Source organism: Bos mutus, chromosome 2, assembly GCF_027580195.1.
Source record: "Bos mutus isolate GX-2022 chromosome 2, NWIPB_WYAK_1.1, whole genome shotgun sequence".
NCBI classification, from domain to species: Eukaryota; Metazoa; Chordata; class Mammalia; order Artiodactyla; family Bovidae; genus Bos; species Bos mutus.
This window is the reverse complement of record NC_091618.1, coordinates 59395618-59418773: the sequence shown is the minus strand read 5'-3', so window position 1 is coordinate 59418773 and position 23156 is coordinate 59395618. Positions and strand designations below refer to the sequence as shown.

Genomic DNA, 23156 nt, shown 5'->3' with positions numbered 1-23156 from the left:
TTTTCACTTCCCTTCTTTTCACAGCTATTTGTGAGGCCTCTTCAGACAGCCATTTTGGTTTTTTGCATTTCTTTTTCTTGGCGATGGTTTTGATTCCCATCTTCTGTACAATGTCACGAACCTCTGTCCATAGTTCTTCAGTCAGGCTCTCTGTCTATCAGATCTAGTCCCTTAAATCTATTTCTCATTTCCACTGTATAGTCATAAGGGATTTGATTTATGTCATACCTGAATGGTCTAGTGGTTTTTTCCACATTTGTCAATTTCAGTCTGAATTTGGCAATAAGGAGTTCATGGTCTGAGCCACAGTCAGCTCCTGGTCTTGTTTTTGCTGACTGTATAGAGCTTCTCCATCTTTGGCTGCAAAGAATATAATCAATCTGATTTCGGTGTTGACCATCTGGTAATGTCCGTGTGTAGAGTCTGCTCTTGTATTGTTTGAAGAGGGTGTTTGCTATGACCAGTGTGTGCTCTTGGTAGAACTCTATTGACCATTGCCCTGCTTCCTTCTGAAAGGTTGTTCTTGAATCATGCAAAGACGCCGGGATTCTTGGTCCCCGGAGGAGAAGAATTCAATCCAGGGCCAGAGATGAGGCTTGATTGCTCAGAGTTTTTGTGTAATAAAGTTTTATTAAAGTATAAAGGAGATAGAGAAAGCCTCTGACATAGGCATCAGAAGGGGGCAGAAAGAGTGCTCTCCTGCTAGTCTTCAGCTGGATGTTATATAGTCACTAGCAGTCTGTTAATGAAAGAAAGGAATGTCTTAAAATTCAGAATGGCACCAGGCCCCTCACCCATAACATGCATTTTGGAATAATCTTGGCACCAAATGGTTTATCCTGGGCCATAAAATGATTAACTTGAATCCTGAAGAAGGGCAGACCACCATACATATAGTTTCATTTACATAGATTAGGGGAACAATATCTGAGTATAACATACTGGTTTATCAAGTATGATAAAGATAAAGTGTGAGCCAAGAGGTGGAACTGACTTGAAGATAGAGTTTGGGATAAATGCATAGTACATTAGCATAGCTTAAGACAAGTATTTCCATAAGAAAAAGGCATTGGTTATCTCTAGGTTTGTGAATAGTTAACTTCAGGTGAAACCAGGTGTCATTATGGAAACACTGTATTTTAAGAGAAACCTCCTTTTAAATTTGTATAGAGAAGGAAAAAATATCGCTAGTTTGTTTCCTCCTGGTGCTCAAGAGAGAGAAAAATGTCTGACACTTGCAGGCTATTTCCTCTGTTTGGAGACCCTGGCCTTCCTGCCTGTTACCCTCTCAATTGCATACTCCAAGGCCAAATTTGCCTGTAACCCCAGGTGTTTCTGGACTTCCTACTTTTGCATTCCAGTCCCCTATAATGAAAAGGACATCTTTTTTGGGTGTTAGTTCTAGAAGGTCTTGTAGGTCTTCATAGAACTGCTCAGCTTCAGCTTCTTTAGTGTTACTGGTCGGGGCATAGACTTGGATTACCATGATATTGAATGGTTTGCTTTGGAAACGAACAGAGATCATTCTGTCATTTTTGCAATTGCATCCATGTACTAGGGATTATTTTCTAAGTCAATTTTTTAAAAAGTCTAAACATTACACAGTCTACATAGCAAAAATCATAAAAGAGGAAATAATCAAAAATTAGTAAGAACAATAGAACAAAGCAAAATTGATCATCCTTATGGTTGTAGTAATACAGTTAAAATTTTTCTAAATTTCCTCAGATGGTTAATAGTCTCATATTTGCTTAATAAACAAACACCAGGCATGTGTGCTTTGCAATTAACACTCTTATGGCAGAAAACACCAAAATGGTTATTTTTTTAAAGTTGGAATTTGGGACAAAGACACATCAATTAAATTTATGCAAACTTAAAGCAGAGATAGAAAAATTAGTACTGTTGAAAATAAAAATTAAGATTAAAACTATGAAAGCTGTTGTAAAAATTACTTGGGGGCTTCCTTGATGGCTCAGTGGCAAGGAATCCACCTGTCAATGCAGGATTAATCCTGGGTCAGGAAGATACCCTGGAGAAGGAAATGGCAATCCACTCCATAGTATTATTGCTTGGAGAACCCATAGCCAGAGGAGCCTGGTGGGCTACTGTCCATGGGGTTACAAAGAGTCAGATAAGACTTAGTGACTAAACAACTACAACAAATACCAATTTTTGTGGCCCTTAATTTAAAATGCCTATAAGGAACAGATATGTATGTATACTAAATAGTCAATCAAATGCAAAAAAAAAAAAAAAAAAAAGCTTATTTCTAGCAATTAGATGTTGACTGATACTGTCCTGATGTGAGTTGCATGTTTTCTAGGATTCAGGGATCAGGAGCCAGGCTAAAGGAAGTGGTCATTGCTTTTCCGGTTAGGTTTGCTAGATGAGTAATCTAATGGGCAGAGTTCAAGGAGAAAAGCTAGTGTTCAGAATTTGAGTGAAACTAAGATGCCAGCTGAGCTAAGCAGGAGAACAGTTTAAAAATGATCAATATTCATTTTTTGCAAATAATTTCTATAATCATTTGACCATCCCGGGTCATGCACAGCAGTGATCTTAGTCTGGGTGACTTGCTGGATAAAAACATAATTTAAAGCAAGATTTTGACTTTTGTTCTTGCAATTATAATAAATCAGATAAAGTTATAAATGCAAATGATTTAAGGGATATGACTAGTAATGTACAATTAAAAGTACACAAGTATAGCTTACAAGTATTTATGAAGTATTTAGAAAAATTACTACTAGAGACATAGGAAAGAAAATCAGTAATATATGAAAACGTTTTTCCATTCTAACTTATCTGTTAATGAACTAAATCTATAATTCAATAGTATAATTATAATTTCAAATTCTCAACTACTCGAAAAATTTAAAATATAAAACAGGTTGGAAATTTACACTCATACTCAGACATGCAGAAATACAATTTTGCTTCTTTCCCCACATGAATTTAATATATTCACCAGTCCCTGATTCCTTTGTAGCAGAAAAATCTAACCTTGATGATAGGTTAGATGATAGGTTAGAATGTTAGTGCCTATTTGAAATTTAGTTAGTGCCTATTTAAAATTTACTGCACTATTCTGTATGTACTGAGTTATATGGGGTTTCTTCTTGCTCCTTCTTTTCATTTCCATGCACTAATCAGTGACTGGGGCCTTGTGGATAGCCTTGCATGGGTATAAAGTGTCTGCTTCTGTAGCCATTGTCCATGGTACCTGCGATGGCTTCAGGCTGTGAGGTCTAGTCACCTGAACATTTGGACCTCCAAATGAGCTAGTATGACTTTACACACTCACTGAGGACCTCAGTCCATCCATATTCCCCATCCTGCTTTCATGGCCCAGGGGACCTCAGCAGTCTACCTCATACAGTGCTCCAGTGATCAGGCCATTAAGAACCAACCCTCAGAAACCTCTATGCTGCTACTTCCTATAGCTGTTGCTAACCTGTCTCTCTTGCAGCTAAGTTTCACTCTGAGGCCATGATAAATTTGAAGCATTTTTAACAGGCTTACAGGCATCACTGTTGTGGGAATCAGGGGAGAAATAACTCCTTGCATTTTCCAAAATCTGTCTTGTGATCTTCATCCACATTGACTCCATTCACTAATCAGGTTTCAGTCTCCCAAAGAGAAGCAGAAAGACAGTCCCACAGTATGTAATCTATGGTACTTTTGTCTCCACTAATTGTCCTAATATCTTCCACCCAGACTAGAAAGAGTTTTCTTTCCTTGATGAAATGGGAAATTACAATTTTGTAATATATACTCTCCTCCCTACTGTTTGACTTAAAAACTCTCTACTCCAAGTCCTTCAAACATGTTTCTTTTTCTTTTTTGCTACTTAATTTTTTAAAAAATTGTTTTATCTTTTTTGAATATTGCCCTAATGTTTTCTTAAATCACAGCTGAGTGAAGAAGAACATTATTTTTTTTCACAAATTGAAGGTGACCCAAAATATGAACAAAATTTTCATTATATATTTAAAATTATAAAAAGAATAATAACTTACATCCACACAAAACCTCAACATTAGTGATTACAGCAGCTTTATCCATAGCTGTCAAAACTTGGAAGCAATGAAGATGTCTTTCTGCAAGTGAATGTGCAAACAAACTGTGCTACATACAGGCAATGGAATATTATTCAATGCTAAAAAAATAAATGAACTTTCAAACCATATAAAGATATTTTGAAACCTTAAATTCATATTATTAAGTGAAAGAAGCCAATCTGAAATGGTTACTTACTGTGTAATTCCAACAATATGACATTCTGAAAAAGGTGAAACTACTGAAACAGTTAAAAGATCAATGGTTCCCAGGGATTGGAATCAGGGGCTGGGGGAAGGATGAATTAGCAAAGAAAAGAGGATTTTTACAGCAGTGAAACTGTTCTATATGATACTGTACTGGTGGATGCATGTAATAATACATTTGTCCAAACCCATAGAATGTACACTACCAAAAGTAAAACATAATGTATGCTATGGACTTTGGGTGATTGTGATGTGTGAATGTAGGTCTACCAGTTGAAACAAACCACTGATGGAAGCTCTTGTCAATGGGAGAGGAGACTATGCATGTTTGGGGGCACAGAGTATGTGGGAAAACTCTCTACCTCCCTCTCAATTCTGCTGTGAAACAAAAGCTGCTCTAACATAATAAAGTGTTCTAAAAAATAAATAAAAGGAGCAAATAGTCAACTCTGTTTTTACCTTACAGATTTGATTTATGCAATTTACAAAAGGGAAATGAATCTTTTTTAATACAAATGACTCAAATTGAAAATATTGGAATACTACAATAAATCAACAAGGAAATTATCGAAGCAATGTTTTTACAAAGTATTTTTAGAATTGACAAACTCACTTTTTTTTTGTTTTCCAGAATATGTCTCAAGAGTTATGAATCATTTTTAAGTAGAGTTAAAGATAAAATTTGCAGAGTTTTACTGAAAGACAAATTTAGACTTGATCTAAATACTTGGCAAAAGAAAACTAGAGCTGAAACTCATTTACAATTTAAAGTGGGAGCACATGTATTTCAAGGCAAATAGAACATACATGTGGTTCAATCAAAGAGAATCTATTAATTTATGATCTATTAATATATTTCAACCTACCAACAGATTAAATGCAAAATACTCTGTATTCTGTCACATGAATTTTTGAAACATCAATCAATGAATAAAACTGAGCATTCATTCCTCATTTCAAACAAATAATAAATAAGTAAGCAACTAAATAATTTATGTGGAAAATGGGATTAGAAGTATCTGTTTAATGTGATGTGGAATCAGAATCAGTATATACTGGGAAGTATACAAAAATACTGTTATTTTTGTTTGTTTGTTTGTTTTTCCTAATGTTCTATACCATAATTATTGTTTATTGTTGTTTTGGCTATATTTTAGAAAGTTTTGGTGAGGACAATGAAACAAAAAATGTATAAAAATTGGCTTGTAAAAAGAGGAAAATATTTTAAGTATTTCATATGATTAGTACCTTCAAAAGTTCAATGAAATTAGCTAAAAAATATATTATTTAATATACAGGTGTCTGGATAGATAAAACAATAGGAGAGGCATATAATTTTCTTATTAAAATTTTTAATTAATAAAAAACAAGGAATTTACACTGGAATTTATTGAGATATAAATGACATATAATGTTACTCTGGTTTCATATAGCATAATGATCTGATATTTGCATAATATGTTTTTTAGATTTCATACAGTAGAAATTGTTAAAAGCTTGAAATTCAGTGGAATTAAGTTGATGATGAATATGTGAATGAGAAAAGTAAAATAATAACCTTAGGTGAGAGGCCTTACCAAAAATATTTTGAAAATAGTAAAAGACACTGAATTCTTGTATAGGAAGATGAAATATTTAAAAACAACATTCTTCATTAAGTAAATGTGTTCATGGAAATAACAAATTCCATATTAATTCTCAAACTTCCAATAGACTATTTTAAATAAAATTATTCTGAAATTAAGTTTTAAAATTAAAAAGGCAAAATATAAAATAATTATCTTAGAGTAAAATAATAGAAAATAGACATGAGCAGCAGGGTTAATCATTCTTATCATAAATGTATAAAGAAATAATTTTTAAAAATAGTGTGGAATTTATGGGGGAAAAAGTAGACATCTGTAAACAGCCTTTGCTTAATCTGTAGCTATTCATATAAGAAGACATTTCCACTGGGAGAACAAATCTTTCTGAAATATACTCAAGCATTCATACGATTTAAGTATTATATGCTGAAGGTAACATTTCATAGCAGTGAAGAAAAACTGGGTTACTCACTAAATGGTATTGGGATAAACCTGATGATAGAAACTACTCTGCTTCTGTTTTAAAATAGGAAGAATATTCATAACAGATCAGGTTTGTTTTAAAAAGAATATTTTCTTTCCAAAAGTAATTTGTACTGGAAAGGGAAGTGGTAAACATAAATAGTATTCCATTGCTTTCCCAGAGACAACTGCCATTAATAGTTCAGTGTTATTTCTTCAATCTAAATTGTAAGCCCATTTTTTGTTATTGACATCATACCTTACTCCCAACTATAACTCCTGCATTTTTAAATCAACATTCCACTCATTTTCCACTTTACAACAAATGTTTTCTAAGCACCATTATTGAAAACTAAGTAGGAGTCTATTATATCAATTCTCAATTTTTCCTTCTAAATAAATGTATGAGATATTTGAATTGTTTCCTATTTTTCATCTTTATAAAATATTTCCATAACAGCTGTGTTGATAAGGTGTTTTTGATACAGTACAGAATAAACTAGGCCTGAATAGAGGTATATTTTGTTTGTCCCTTGGTTTTACTTTGATTGTACTAAGATATTTGCATAAGAGATAAATATAAAGATGTTGATTTTCTTTGCTTTTTTCTTCCTTCTGTAAATTATTGTTGTATTTAGTATTAGAAGGGTTCAGAAAGGATGTAAAATAGTTTTGTAAAATAAGCTCTTAAAAAGCAAGCAATTATAGTTATTTTTACGTGGCCTAATCAGTATCCTTTTAAATGTGTAATCAAGTGGCATCTATAATTATTTGAGCCACTTGGCTCATGCTACAATTGAATCTACTGAAATTCACTTGCTTACTTTCCTTTTCCTTTACTCCTTTTTTAGAGCTTATAACTAAAAGTTGATTTTTTTTTTTTTCCCATAAAGCTTAGTTTTGGAGGAATTCCAGTACCAGGCAAACCTGGGACCTTTTTAAAGAAAAACTTCCATGGATGTATTGAAAACCTTTACTACAATGGAGTAAACATAATTGACTTGGCTAAAAGGCGAAAGCATCAGATCTATACTGTGGTAAGTCAGCATCCATTCCAGCTCGATGATTTCTAACACTTCAATGTGGTTAAGACTTGCTTTCCCCATCATACACCTGGCACTTCCTCATAATACGTTTACATCACACTCTTGGATGTCTAAATAGACTCAAGGTGAAATTGGAGAGAGAGAGGCACAGTAGGGAGTGAGTGGGTATGAACTGTGTAATTGGGGGAAACAAATGTTTTAGAGGTCCCTACCTACTGAATTCTATATTCCTGGCTATGAGTTTGTGCCATCTGTGGGCGGGGCTTGCAGTCTATACTGGGTTGAATGAATCTCTTTTTTTATCCCTGAGAAATGCAGCAAAAGAACCACAGATTCTATTAAATTCTATTCCTGGTGAATTATATATTTGTCTACTTATTGCTGTTGTTAAAAACCTGGGCATTTTGAAGAACAGAGGTTAAATTTTTAATGTTGCTCCTTGGGTCTCAAGATCCCAAGATATGCTTGCTTTCTTCTTTCCACCATTTAGAAGTTTCCTTGGTTTTATTTATATATAATGTTAGAGTTTTTAGTTGTACTTAGTGGGAGAAATAGAGATAATCATACTACTCCATCCTGCTAGAAGCAGAGGTCCATTAAACTAACAGTATTGTAAAAGCTTTCACAAGACTAGACCCCCTTATCATTGACTAGTAGATGCTGCTTCTCCTTGCAATCTGATCACTGGACTACCTGGAAAAGTTGGAATTTAAATGATCTTGATTTATTTTCCTTGATAAGTATAATGTGTAAAAAATATTTTATGTTTGGAGGTTCCATATATTAACACTTTTTTTTTTTAAGTTGCCATTGGATTCCAGCATGAGAAACAGCCTTGCTTATGGAAAATCACAGTTTGGTTAAAGTCTGTAATATTTTAAAAGGCTTGTCCCGGGCTCAGGCTCCAGGCTTTTGGCAATGTTACCCATATATACCAAGGTTATTCATTAACTAATTAACTAATCAACTAATCCACATTGCAGGCAGATTCTTTACCAGCTGAGCTACCAGGGGAGTCCGTGAATACTGGAATAGATAGCCTATCCCTTCTCCAACAGATCTTCCTGACCCAGGAATTGAACCACAGTCTCCTGCATCACAGGCAGATTCTTTACCAGCTGAGCTACCAAGTTAGGAAGTCCTAATGTTATTCGTTAACTAATTAACCTAAGCACTAACTAGCTGATGACATGTTGTTTAGGTGTAGGTCAGGAAAGCATACTTCTGCCCATTGCTCCTCAATATTATTCCCCCCAAATATTTCATAACATACCCATTTCATTGAGTTTAATCTGCAAAAACAGTGGGGTCACATACTACTAGGAGTTTGAAAGTGAAAGACACTCAGTCGTGTCTGATTCTTTGTGACCCCATGGACTATACGGTCCATGGAATTCTCCAGGCCATGGAATTCTCCAGGAGTGGGTAGCCTTTCCCTTCTCCAGGGGATCTTCCCAACCCATGGATCAAACCCAGGTCTCCTGCATTGCAGGCAGATTCTTTACCAGCTGAGCCACAAGGGAAGCCCAAGAATATTGGAGTGGGTATCCTATCTCTTCTCCAGAGGATCTTCCTGACTCAAGAGTTGAACCTGGGTCTACTGCATTGCAGGTGGATTCTTTACCAACTGAGCTAGTTTAGCTTAGACTAATATCATGAATGTCAACGCACCTGAAAAGAGAACAGAACATTGTGGGAAGAGTTGGAATCACAAATTGGAACACAAGGAACTTAATGAAACATTGCTACTTTCATTGTTCACAAACTGGCTTCAAAAGTGTGAGAACCTGAGCCTTAGATATAAATAAAACCAATATTGTTATCAAGTCCAAGCTTGCGCTGTTTGCCCCACAATAGGCCAATAAATGGAGAGATGAGGCCTTGGGGCAAGGAATAGCGACTTTCTTCAGAAAGCCAGCAGACCTAGGAGCCCCAAAGAACCATCTTCTCCAAGCTAAAATTTAGACTTTTTAATGCTAAAATAGGAGGGAATGAGCTGGTTGCACACTTGTTGATGTAAAAATCCTTTGTATTGCAGCTGTCCACATAGGTCAGATCATGGTATTCCTCAAACCTCCAATGAGACAGATGTTATTCTCTGTTTGGCAACTTTTATCTATATGAACGAAAAAATGTTATATCTTTAATGAGCAGAGCATTGAGAACGGGCTCTCCTGTATATTTCAGGCTATGGACAACATTGTTAACTTGTAGTAAAAGCAGCAGAAAATAAAAGTTAAAGGAAAAGAAACAGATCCAATATGAAGTCAGATTTGTCTTCCCTATTACACTTTGGCAACATTCATAGAAAACTCCACACATAAATCATGTTTGAAAACATGTTAAATGATAAGATATATTAAATAATAAGTCATTGAATATACAGAGCAAAAAAAGGGAAGTCAGGGAGATTAAGGAGGGAAAAATCCCATGAATTTATGAATATTGATAGCTTTCATCATTTCCTTTTTGGAGAGGATCATTAGCTACAATTTTAATAAATGTTTTGTTGATTTTAAAATATGGTAGCACTTACCAAGCTACCAAAAATTTCACTACCATACTTTATTTCTCAGAGTTTAATTGGCAGTATTATTAATATGAATCATAAAGAATCTATTTTATCATTAATGCACTTGGGAGGAATTAAATAAGTTTTGGTTCTTTGCAGATAAAGAACCATTAGTGTTAAACTTCTCAATTTAAAGGGTGGGATAAACATATTATTTTTCTCCCAAATTGCTTCTATCACCTTGCTTAGGTGAAATTTCCCATCACTACACACACACACACACACACACATTTATACACTTCGTCTTTTTTCTTTAGGAATTCCACATGGAAAGGAATTGTTTGCACCATTAATTACACGTACAAACAGTTTTATTCCCCTACTCAGGCTTACAGTTTCCCCCAAAGACATGGTATCAACTACAAAATCAGCTTTGTTGCAAGTCACTAACCACAGATGTGCTAAGTAAGGGCTTTTGAGAAGGATGACGTTTTTGTCCTTTGCTAGTATTCACAGACTCTCGCAGTTACTGAGTTTGAAAAAGTTTGGAGTTGAGCAGGAGACTCAGGGAATCAACAAATCAGGCAACAAATTTAGGTAATACCCATCAGTTACAAAAGGTAATTCAAGAAGCACAAGCCACATCCAGCACAGAACCCTCTCTGGCAGGCTGCATTTCTGCAGCATCCCCATTGCAATTCATCATTCCTTTCTTGTGGGACCTGCCCACTCCCTGGAGATTTAACAGCTGTTCCATGGGGATAATTCAATTTAGTCTTTATAGCTTGATTTGACTACAAGACGATCCTCCACATCCCGAGACACAGTAAAACTAACAGCTTAAAGTAGACATAAAAAACACCTCACTTTTCTACCTCAAATCTTCCACACTATGCTAATATAGTACCATATAACAAACAATCAGAAAATAAATGGTCCACTGAAGTGTGTGTACAGTACCTGTAATGTAGATTATTATATACATAATATAAGAAATATATTGCCTTGCAAGTTTCCTGAAAATGATTAATTTCATATCTTCTATTTCATCACAAATGCCACTTTCTTGGAGCTCTCCTTTCAGAGTTTTGAATCCCCTTTCACAGAGGCAATGAGAGTAACTAGGTTGTCTGAAATTGTCTTGATTATAGGTGTTAAAATGATTATTTCTCATTTAAAAGAAAAGCATAGGAGAAATGCTTATATAACTTGACTTTACCTTCAGTGGGAGGGGGGATAAAGGCAGATGGCCATTAGCAGGACTATGTTTATAGACCTGGCTTTGGAGCTATTTGACCATGTCAGTTTGCTTCTGTATCTTTGTCTCCAAATAGTTGAATGGGTGTTGGCTAACAAGCATGTGTGATGATACCCCCAACTTCATGGCTGAAATGGCTAAGCAATCACAAAATGCATTTCTCCTCGGCCTACAGGAAAGCCTGACAGTCCTCTCAATACAGTGTTCCTAGCAGCAACATAGTTACATAATTGTTGATAAATTGTTTAGACGCCTAATCTTACTCAAAGGCTCACTCAGTCGTGGAGCCTGGGGCAATTTAACAAACCTCAGTATCTTCATATGTAAAATGAGACAATAATAGTTCCTACCTCGGACTGTTATTGTGATGATTAATATATGGTTAGCACAGTGTAAAGCTCAGTTAGTAAAAAAAAAAATTGCCTGCAATGCAGGAGGCCCGGGTTTGATTGCTGGGTCGGGAAGATCCCCTTGTGATAGTAACGGCAACCCACTCCAGTATTCTTCCCTGGGAAGTCCCATAGACAGAGGAGGCTGGTGGGCTATAGTGCATGAGTTCGCAAGAGTCAGACAAAACTTAGCAACTAAACCACCACCACCAAGGTCCACAGTAAGCACCCAATACTTTGAAGATATTATTAAGGAACATTTCTACCAGTCAGTCAGTTCAGTCGCTCAGTTGTGTCCGACTTTGTGACCCCATGAACAGCAGAATGCCGGGCTTCCCTGTCTATCACCGACTCCCAAAGCTTACTTAAATTCATGTCTATTGAGTCGGTGATGCCATCAAACCATCTCATCCTCTGTAGTTCCCTTCTGCTCCCGCCTTCAATCTTTCCCAGAATCAGGGTCATTTCCAACAAGTAGGTTCTTCCCATCAGGTGGCCAAAGTATTGGAGTTTCAGCTTCAGTATGAGTCCTTCCAATAATTATTCAGGACTGATTTCCTTTAGGATGGACTGGTTGGATCTCCTTGCAGTCCAAGGGACTCTCAAGAGTCTTCTTCAACACCACAGTTCAAAAGCATCAATTCTTTGGCACTCAACTTTCTTTATAGACCAACTCTCACATCCATACATGACCACTGGAAAAACCAAATCTTTGACTAGACGGACCTTTGTTGGCAAAGTAATGTCTCTGGTTTTTAATATGCTGTCTAGGTTGGTCATAACTTTCCTTCCAAGGAGCAAACGTCTTTTAATTTCATGGCTGCAGTCACCATCTCAAGTGATTTTGGATCCTAAGAAAATAAAGTCTGTGACTGGTTCCATTGTTTCCCCATCTATTTTCCATGAAATGATGGGACCAGATGCCATGATCTTAGTTTTCTGAATTTTGAACTTTAAGCCAACTTTTTCACTCTCCTCTTTCACTTTCATCAAGAGGCTCTTTGGTTCTTCACATTCTGCCATAAGTATGGTGTCATCTGCATATCTAAGGTTATTGATATTTCTCCCGGAAATCTTGATTCCAGCTTGTGCTTCATCCAGCCTAGCATTTCTCATGATGTACTCTGCATGTAAGATAAATAAAATGGGTGACAATATACAGCTTTGATGGACTCCTTTCCCAGTTTGGAACCAGTCTGTTGTTCCATGTTCAGTTTTAACTGTTGCTTCTTTACCTGCATACAGATTTCTCAGGAGGCAGGTCAAGTGGTCCCATTTCTTTAAGAATTTTCCACAGTTTGTTGTGACTCACACAGTCAAAGGCTTTGGCATAGTCAAAGAAGCAGAAATAAATATTTTTTTGGAATTCTCTTGCTTTTTCAATGATCTGAAGGTTGTTGGCAATTTGATCTCTGCTTCCTCTGCCTTTTCTAAATCTGGCATGAATATCTGGAAGTTCACGGTTCACATACTGTTAAAGCCTGGCTTGAAGAATTTTGAGCATTTCTTTCTAGCATGTGAGATGAGTGCAATTGTGTGGTAGTTTGAGCATTATTTGGCTTTGCCTTTCTTTGGGATTGGAATTTCCAGTCCTGTTGCCATGGTTGAGTTTCCCAAATTTGCTTGCATATTGAGTACAGCACTTTCACAGCAACATCTTTTAGGATTTGAAATAGCTCAACTGAAATTCCATCACGTACACTACCTTTGTTCATAGTGATGCTTTCTAAGGCCCACTTGACTTCAGATTCCAGGATGTCTGGCTCTAGGTGAGTGATCACACCATCATGATTATCTGGGTCATGAAGATCTTTATTGTCTAGTTCTTCTGTGTATTCTTACCACCTCTTCTTAATATCTTCTGAGTCTGCTAGGTCCATACCATTTCTGTCCTTTATTGAGCCCATCTTTGCATGAAAATATCCCTTGATAGCTCTAATTTTCTTGAAGAGATCTCTAGTCTTTCACATTCTATTGTTTCCCTCTATTTCTTTGCACTTATCACTGAGGAAAGCTTTCTTATCTCTCCTTGCTATTCTTTGGAGCTCTGCATTCAAATGGGTGTATCTTTCCTTTTCTCCATTGCCTTTCACTTCTTTTTTTTTTTTCACAGCTATTTGTAAGGCCTTCTCAGATAATCATTTTGCCTTTTTGCAGTTCTTTTTCTTGGGGATGGTCTTGATCACTGCCTCCTGCACAATGTCACAAACCTCCTTTCATAGTTCTTCAGGTACTCTATCAGATCTAATCCCTTCAATCTATTTGTCACTTTCACTGTATAATTGTAAGAGATTTGATTTAGGTCATACTTGAATGGTCTATTGGTTTTCCCAACTTTCTTCAATTTAAGTCTGAATTTTTCAGTGAGGAGTTCATGATCTGAGCCACAGTCAGCTCCCGGTCTTGGTTTTGCTGACTGTATAGAGCTTCTCCTTTGGCTGCAAAGAATATAATCAATCTGATTTTGATATTGACCATCTGGTGATGTCCATGTGTAGAGTCTTCTCTTGTGTTTTTGGAAGAGGGTGTTTGCTATGACCAGTGTGTTCTCTTGGCAAAATTCTGTTAGCCTTTGCCCTGCTTCATTCTGTACTCCAAGGCCAAATTTGCCTGTTACTCCAGGTATTTCTTGACTTCCTACTTTTGCATTCTAGTACCTTATAATGAAAAGGGCATCTTTTTCAGGTGTTGGTTCTAGAAGATCTTGTAGGTCTTTATAGAACTGTTCAATTTCAACTTCTTCAGCATTACTGGTTGGGGCATAGACTTGAATTACTGTGGTATTGAATGGTTTGCCTGGAAATGAACAGAGACTATTCTGTAGTTTTTGAGACTGTATCCAAGTACAGCATTTTGGACTCTTTTGTTGACTATGATGGCTACTCCATTTCTTCTAAAGGATTCTTACTAATAAGTTCAACTTAAGTTGGCATGTAAGCCGATATTTATTTGTTGTTTTGTGTATATAATTAATGACTCACATAGCATTCTTGCACTTTATGATCCCAAGAAATAATAAAAGTAGATTGGATTGGTCATGTTCTGCTCCTGTGTCTGTAGTTATAGTTTATTCCCAAATTGTATAAATCATGAAGTGCATTTTGGGTAAATATATTATAGATCCCTTTCATTTGAAGAAATTTAATGACTCACTCTAGTCCAGATTTGATGAAATGACGGACTTATTTAAAAAAAGACATTTAAAATAGATGTTGCACAGTGGACTTGGGTGTAACAGGAATACTAAGTAGGCTTTGTAAAATTTAACTTCTGTTTGAATGTCACTGTCATGAAAGTTATTGGAGTGTGTTGTTTATTTCTTAAGCTCTGAAGCCAAGAGATAAGGATAAGTGTATACATGAGATAACATACACATTCACATTTCCATATGTGTGGGTACCCATATGCCCGCACACGCACACACACACATATTGTGTTTGTCTTACCTTCCTGTGACTGAGAAGCTCCTGAAAATTGCTCAGAGAAAAAAATCCCGGTGTCTATTGAAGCCTAATCTCTAGCTTATTCCTGGGATCACATTTCATCCCTGTAGTTTGCTCTGTGATAAATGATACTTTCCGCTGATGGAAGGACTCATTTGAAAAAGCATCTAACCTATCAAATCTTCTCTCTCCACATTTCTACTGTCTTCCACTGTCATTTGACCAGGGTGACATTCATATTACCTGCTTCTAGTTTGTATGCTCCTTGTACCTTGGAAAAAAAATATTCTCAAATTATTAGGTTTTAGAGAAGTGGCTTCCTTTCTGTCTTTGGGCAAAGCAAAATTAAATAGTTTCAATGTCATGTGAGGAATAATGTAACAAAGTTAAAAAATAAACTAACAATGAAATGGTTATCTTCTCTGAAAATGGTCCTGCCTTAAATCGGTGTCATGATTTTTTTCCTTACGTGACTGGTTTCATTAGCTCATCTGATGAAATCATTATTTGACATTACTAAAGAAAACATCTTTAGAATGTTAAAAATATGCATCTCCATGTATTACTGATGCCCTTTGGAATATACAGAACAGAAGACCTAGCCAGTCAGAGAGGAAAGCACTGTTCTCATCTATATGTATTTAATTTTCAGATTTTAAATGTATATTTGATATAACATAAACTGTATTTATTGACAATTTTATATCTTGCTTTTAATGGTTAAAAAAGTATTTTCTGTATCTTTAATAAAGTTTCATTAAATACTTCCAGTCACTTTACAACAATAATTTCTACAGTAAGTCCATTCACCATAGTTCATTCAAGATTCTATGGTGTTAAAATTTGAGTTTGAATTTTTATTGCCAAAAATAATACTGAGATTACAAATATAAACTGAAATAATTTCCTGAAATTTAGAGTGGATCAACAGAAATGAACATTAGTTTATGAAAAGTCTGTACCAGTTTCCATCCTTTCCTCCCACAGTGTAGGAGGGAACCGCTCATCCTGCCAGTTTCAACCCCTGCTTCCCTGTCATTTGAACATGCAAATGCATTTTTAAAATGGGGCTTGGGCCTAAATTAAAGTGAAAATCGACTTAGGCACTCTCCTTCTTTGCAAAACTTCCAACTAATGAGCTGAGTGTGTTCCTTTTACACTGTTTTTCCCACATAATAACAGCCATGACAGTCCCTTCATATGAAGACATCTTCTTTCGAGCACTTTCTTAGAGACAGTGGCACAAATCACCATGCTAATGCCAGAAGGGCAGTGAATGGAGGGATGAGAGATGGACCCCTGGTTGTATTAGTTCCTCTGTCCCAAAACATCTGTAAGAGGCAGGCGGGAGCAGACTGTTATTATCCACAATTTCTACTAAAAGATACTTTATGCTTAGGACTGGGGAAAGTCAATGATATATAGTCAGTGGCTGTGTCATTCACAGCCTTCTTTCCTCTCTGCTGGAAACCACTACACCAACAGCTTTTATTCATTTTTATTATACAGCTATTTTTTTCTACAGTCCTGAATGACTTTCATGTCAGACTGAAAAAAAGAAAGTTTGAGCAGATCTGTGAATAGCACCACTTACCTGGGAATTGAGGACTATGAGATCTTTCAGAAATGACCCCTGTGTGATTTCCTAATTGCCAAATACATCTCTCATGGGTATTTCTTGCAAAGTAGAAACTCTGGGCAAAACCCTTATCTTTGACAAGAGGAAGAAAGGTGGCATCAGAGGTCAGAGTGTCTGGGAAGAGCCTCCCTCCTTATCCTCAGATGGTTGTGCTCTTGGCAGGCCCTCCTCCTGGCCTCATGGCTCTCACAATGCCCATCCTCTGGCATCTGGCTGTCAGGCTCTTCCTCCTGGGAGTCAGGAGATGGCTGAGAGTTCTGTGTAGGAATTCAACACCTCCCCAGAAACCCTGCAACCAGTAGCTCTCATATTCCTACAAGACAGATAACAACTTCCCTGCTTGGGTTTTGAATCCTCTATAATCATCCCCTCTCTTCTATAGGTTGATTTCCCACTTTCTCATCAGAGCTTATTTTATAGCCTGGCCCAGAATAGTGACTGTTTTGGAATTCATTCTAAGCGTCTCTTCCTCTATGCCTTTCATTCTTTCATTTAGTGTCTCCCATACTCACTAAACTACTTTTCTCCTTCACCCTCTGTTGGTTCAGCCACACACTTGCCTTCCTCTTCCAAACTCACAAGTAGGGCTAGCATCTTAAACCAGTATGTGCCACTGACTCTCAGAAGTGGAGCAGGGTCCTGGAGCCTTAGGCTGTATACACCACAGACTTTTGAGTTTGCTGCCTTGTAGGGAGACCCAAGGGAACTGGAAACCAAGCTGACAATCCTACATTTCAGGGAGTGACTTAGGGGCTTTGGGGCTAAATAACCAAAAATTAGGACACGTTTCAAAGTTATAAATATGGAACCAGTAATAGGGTGTAGTATGAGAAGCTGTTATGCTCCTGCCTTCCATATGTTAACTTCTGAAGCTGTTATGCTCCTGTCTTCCAAATGTCTGTGGCTCCCTGGAATGCAGGGCTAAGAAGAAGTGTGGGGTAAGGTCCAGACTGGGTAGAAGAAAGTGCTGTGACCCCTAAGCAGAATGAAGACTGGGAAAGGAGGAGCCTTCAGTGCGCTGTGTGTGCTGGCCCTGTCCGGGCGTGTTCCAGAGCCCACACTCGCCCCTGAACATCTTTCAAACTCTAAGGTCCCCATGCTTTCCATGTTGTAAACTCACACTTAACTAACACGGCACAACTTAGCACTTGATTCATTACTGTCGTCAAGATATAGTTGTTGAGCATCTGCTGTATGCCAAAAAAAAAAGTTCCTGCCTTCAGTGGATGGGAAACTTCTCAGCCCCCAACATGCACACCGTGGGAACAAGGTCACCATCAGAACTCAGAATCCAAAACTGATCCTCTTACCGAGGTGGACTCCTCATACCTGCTCTCTGCTCTCCTGGCTGCCACTGTGCTTGTCACCCCTCCTCTGCTCACTGCCTTCTTGGTTTGACACTTTTTGTTTGTTTTACTACCTTGAGATCTCTCAGTGATCCTGCTTTTCCATTTGCTTTTACAGTCTTCTGCTTTGTTTTAAAAACTAAAAACAAATTTTATTGATTTTAATGTGTTAATTACTATCACACAGCAAAGGGATTCAGTTACACATTCTGAAAGAATGTATATATATGTATACATATATTAGAATGTATATATATATATATTATTTTTCATATTATTTCCCATGATGGTTTAGCACAGGATATAACTCCCTGTGTTATATAGTAGAACCTTGTTGTTTATCCATTTCTATACAATAGGTTGCATCTACTCATCCCAAAGTCTCATGCCATTCCTCCACAAACACTCTTCTGCTTTCTGACTGTGACTGGAGCCTCTGCCCTCCAGGCTGCAAGGCTCACAGGGCTTCTGACTGCCTTCTGTCAGTCACTGCATGTTGGCCAGACTCAAACCTAGTTTATAAGAGTTCAAGAGAAAAAATGATGGAGCTAGCAGTCAGGAAAAACTTCATGAAAATGATGAAAGTGTAGGAACTTGCCAAGAGCTTTGAAGAAAAAGATACCTCTTAGCCAATTCCAAGTTCACGGGAAGGAAGGACAAGTGGAGTCATAGTATATGTACCAGCTCAAGGTGGGGACATGGTATTACTGGGAATACTGGTATGTTTTATTCTAGCCTGGTTCTTTCCAAAAGTTTTTTTGTGTCACTCATAGTGTTAAATATGTGATGGTCAGCAAATGTTAATAGATGAAAGCATTCTGTATTGAAGAGGTTATGATCTTTGTAGGCAGTGAGAATAAATCAGAATGACCACATACTATCTATAGAATGTGGACCAAAGTTAGTCTGCAGTGTCTTCATCTACAAGGTAGAAATAATCATACTTATGTTACATATAAGGGACTTCCATGTAGCTCAGTTGGTGAAGAATCTGCCTGCAATGCAGGAGACCAGAGTTCAATCCCTGGGTCAGGAAGATTCCCTGGAGGAGGAAATGGCAACTCATTCCAGTGTTCTTGCCTGGACAATTCCCTAGACAGAGGAACCTGGTGGGCTACATTGTATAGGGTTGCAAAGAGTCAGACATAACTGAGCAACTAACAGACACACACATGATACACATACACCATGACTCCAGGGATAATGTAGGCACTGAATCACTAGGAGCTAACAATATCATCATAATTATTTTCATTGTCCCACTTTGCTCACCATTTCACACTGTATATTTCCCATGAAGACCACATGAAAGTATGTGACAGGCTCAAATTATGACAGTCTTGGTCCTCTCCAAAGAGAGGACCTATAATTATATCTATCCTGTAATACAAATGCCCTTCTACAAGTACAACACTAAGGATTTTAGATCAATGGCTATTAATATTTCAGGGGACTCATATACTTTAAGCAGATATTGAAAGCTATGAATACATTTTATTTTGCATAACAACTTGGAGGCACATAGATGTCCCTGAAGTCTATCCACAGACAGCAGGTCAAGAGTTCCAGATTGATTTTTAGATTAGGAGAATTGTAGATAAAATGAAGCCTTTTCTCTGTCTTTATAAATTCGCAGTGATACTAGGTTAATATCTTGTGTTGAATAGCCAGAACTCTGAACCAGAAGGTGACTGCGCTAGATCTGTTCCTCCTGTGACAGTGCGGCTGGCTTCTTAGAAACGCTTCATCTTTTGTCACAGGATTTAGAAAACGCCTGTCTCCATGTTATTTGAAAGGTAAAATTTAGTATAAAAATTGATTATGATTCAGACGGTAAAGCGTCTGCCTACAGTGCGGGAGACCTGGGTTCGATCCCTGGGTCAGGAAGATCCTCTGGAGAAGGAAATGGCAACCTACTCCAGTACTCTTGCCTGGAAAATCCCATGGATGGAGGAGCATAGTAAGCTACAGTCCATGGGGTCGCAAGAAGTTGGACACGACTGAGTGACTGCACTTCACTTACTTCACAGTAGATGGTTAACTGCTAAAGTGGTTAAAAGATGACTATAAGAGGTCCAGAAATAGCAAGTTAAAAAAAAAAATCAGGTACTTCCTCTAAGCTGAGAGGGTGGGCAGAGAAAGAACTGGGACCCAGAAGAGCTCTCCCTGCTCACCCCCTAGACTGAGATTCAGACCTTCCCAAAGGGGCCATGGTTACCAGGGGAGCATGTAGCCCGAGAGCCACCTGTGGAAGCTGCCACCAGTTGGGAGGTGTGGGCAGGAGCTCCACTGTGCAGAGCTGACTAACCACCCAGCAGGACAGGAACCTGGAGAAGTGGTTTCCAAGTGTTATGGCCCTGCAGTGGTTCTCTAGCGCCTTCTACCAACCAACACTAGCAATTGGCCCACTAACAGAAAAAAAACCTTACAGGATCCAACTCGAGCATCCCTAGCAGGGTGGCTTTGGCGCTGAAACTCAGATGTGGATAACTGTCATCATCTCCATCTCTTTTCTTTCTTTTAAAATCTAGGTTAAAAATGAGAGGCCCTACTACGTATTTAAACTGCCACAGACAGTGGATGCTTATGTTCTTGGGTGGTGTGTATGTGTGTGTATACACACTTGTATCTACAAACATACACACATATTTTCTTTTCCTTAGATATAAAAGGACACACAGTAGGTACTTTTGACATATTTTTGTCTTTTATAGTTTTGAGAAAGAGATCAGATCTTTAATTTGGGATTGACAACAAAGTACCATTTAAATATACACATCCACATAAAAGCATGTGACTGGCCCACATTTTTACAAAGTCTTGGTCCTCTCCAAAGAGACAATTTGTTGTATCCATAACTCTTGCCTCTAATAAAATAAAATAACAGGGAAAATAAGAAAAAGGAAACAAAGTAAAGAGAAGGAAATGAGAGGCAGTAGATGTCAGGAAGAGGAGATTGTGAAGCCACTTAGGAAAGACATGCATGTTCATGATTTTTGTCTCCTGAGCGTAGACTTAGACAGTATTAGCCTGTCTCACAAATGTATGAAGTACTGCAAAATCTCAAGTAAAGGTCCAGGCTTTAGGTAGCAGTAAAGTATTCATATATTTAACTTTGCCATTACATGTTTGCTAATACAGAATACTGAAACCACAACTATTTTATGTGTTCAGATGATTTATTACACTAAAAAGCATCTCTCATAGTCAAAAAGTTAAGAGCATTCTGTAAGTAGACTTGCACTCAAAGTACCCAAACAATTTACCCTTCACATGAGGATTTGCAATGCTCCACTTCTCACAAAAGTGTCTCATATTTCACCTAAAAATTTTCTCAGGTTGTTTGCTCTTCTCTGAAATTGTTTTTTATTTCCCTGTTTTTCTACATTTTCTATAATATTTTAGCTCAAGGCTTCACTCCATTACTCCATTACTAAGTCAGCCTGTGGGGTTACCCATTATACCCCATGGTAATCAGTTATTTTCTCCCTGATGCTGTAACAAGGGCCAAAATTTGCTTATTTTACCCAAGGAAGCAAGTTTTTCGGAGATCTTTTCATGTTTTTCCTCATGGTATCAATACAATCCTGTGGCTCAACAAACATTTAACAAATAATGATGATAATTTTAAAATGCAAAATAAAAGATTGCCCAGGTCTTTATGAACATAACTCTGCGATCAAAACAAAGCCAACAGTACCCATGTAGCCTCCAGAAGCCACATGTGATAGAAATCTCATGCCTGATCAGATTTAAGGTGATGGTGTGCCCTCAAACTCACCATTTATTTCAGTTACACACATCACATGATGAGGCTTGTAAGCACACTCTGTTTGCGTGGTGTACTGCAAGAACCACAGCTGAGACTCGGACTCAGAGGATGGATCATTGACTGCTATCTTCCCATGGTTAATGGAAGATCAGGTAGCCCTAAAAGACATGCTTAGTGTTCTATGTAGGCTTTGGTGAATGTGTTTCATACCACATGCATGGGCAAATGTAATACTCCATCTTGGAACAACAGCGAAAACCTATTCTGTATTCTTCCAGGAAACTAGAAAGTGTTTGGATTTTATCAGATTGCGATCTCCATGTGATGACTAGAAATAAATCACTTAGACAATTGAAGCATCTTTTGTGTTTGTTTTTACCCTTAAAATTAAGTGTTTACAACCTGGGTGTGACAATTTATGGTGTAGCCTTAAATTTCAGTTCTTTGTGATCAAGATAGCCCTGTAGCCCTCATAGACTGTTTAGGAAACAGTAGGTAACCAAGTTTCTTAAGAGTTGTGAGATATTCAGTGCAGACACTGAATAACAAACAACTACACCAATAAGTATCTTGCAAACAATGTTTCATTTTCATTAAAAATAATGTGGTACATGCAAACTATTGTGTATAGAATGGATAAACAACACAGGGAATTATATTCAATATTCTGTAATAAACCAGAATGGAAAAGAATATGAAAAAGAGTCTTAAAATTGTTTACAGATTATAGGAAGTTTCAAAAACATAGTACTAGAAAGAAAACATCATCTGCCCTCTCGTCAACAAAGTGAAAGTCACTCAGTCGTGTCTGACTCTTTGCAATCTCATGGTCTATATAGTCCATGGAATTCTCCAGGCCAGAATACTGGAATGGGTAGCCTTTCCCTTCACCAGGGAATCTTCCTAACCCAGGGATCAAACCCAGATCTCCTGCATTACAGGTGGATTCTTTAGCAGCTGAGCCACAAGGAAAGTCTGAGAATACTGGAGTGGGTAGCCTATCCCTTCTCCAGGAGATCTTCCCAACAAAGGAATTGAACTGGGGTCTCCTGCATTGCAGGCAGATTCTTTACCAACTGAGCTATCAGGGAAACACTGCATCAATAAAGGCCACCATCAATACTATGCCAAACAAAATTTACCAGTCTTTTTTTAAAGGAATATTCTTGAATAATTTCTTTTTTCTTGTTATCAATATACTGTGTAATAAATACAGTAATTTGTTGAGCATTTATTTTGCACCAGATACTCTGTCATCTGATTATCATAGTTACTTATTTTAATTCTTGAAATAATCCAATGAAGTGGATTTCTGGTGTTTTCATTTTACAAGTGTGAAAAATGAGTCTTAAAATTACTAAAGGAACTTGCCTAAGATACATAAGTGATAGAATTTGTAAGTGACAGAACCTGGTCTCCATCCCTGGTCTTTCCA

The 23156-nt window shown here is 37.3% G+C and overlaps 1 protein-coding gene and 1 long non-coding RNA gene across 8 annotated transcripts in view; one reads left to right on the top strand and one right to left on the bottom strand.

Moving 5' to 3' along the window:
* CNTNAP5 (contactin associated protein family member 5) overlaps positions 1-23156 on the top strand; it is a 1036258-nt gene that overhangs the window by 516392 nt on the left and 496710 nt on the right. The window contains exon 7 of the mRNA XM_070389061.1: positions 7210-7353. Within this exon, the coding sequence (XP_070245162.1) occupies positions 7210-7353 (144 nt within the window). The remainder of the gene's footprint in view (positions 1-7209; positions 7354-23156) is intronic.
* Positions 1-23156, bottom strand: part of LOC138992062 (uncharacterized) — a 254200-nt gene that overhangs the window by 187642 nt on the left and 43402 nt on the right. The window lies entirely within an intron of this gene.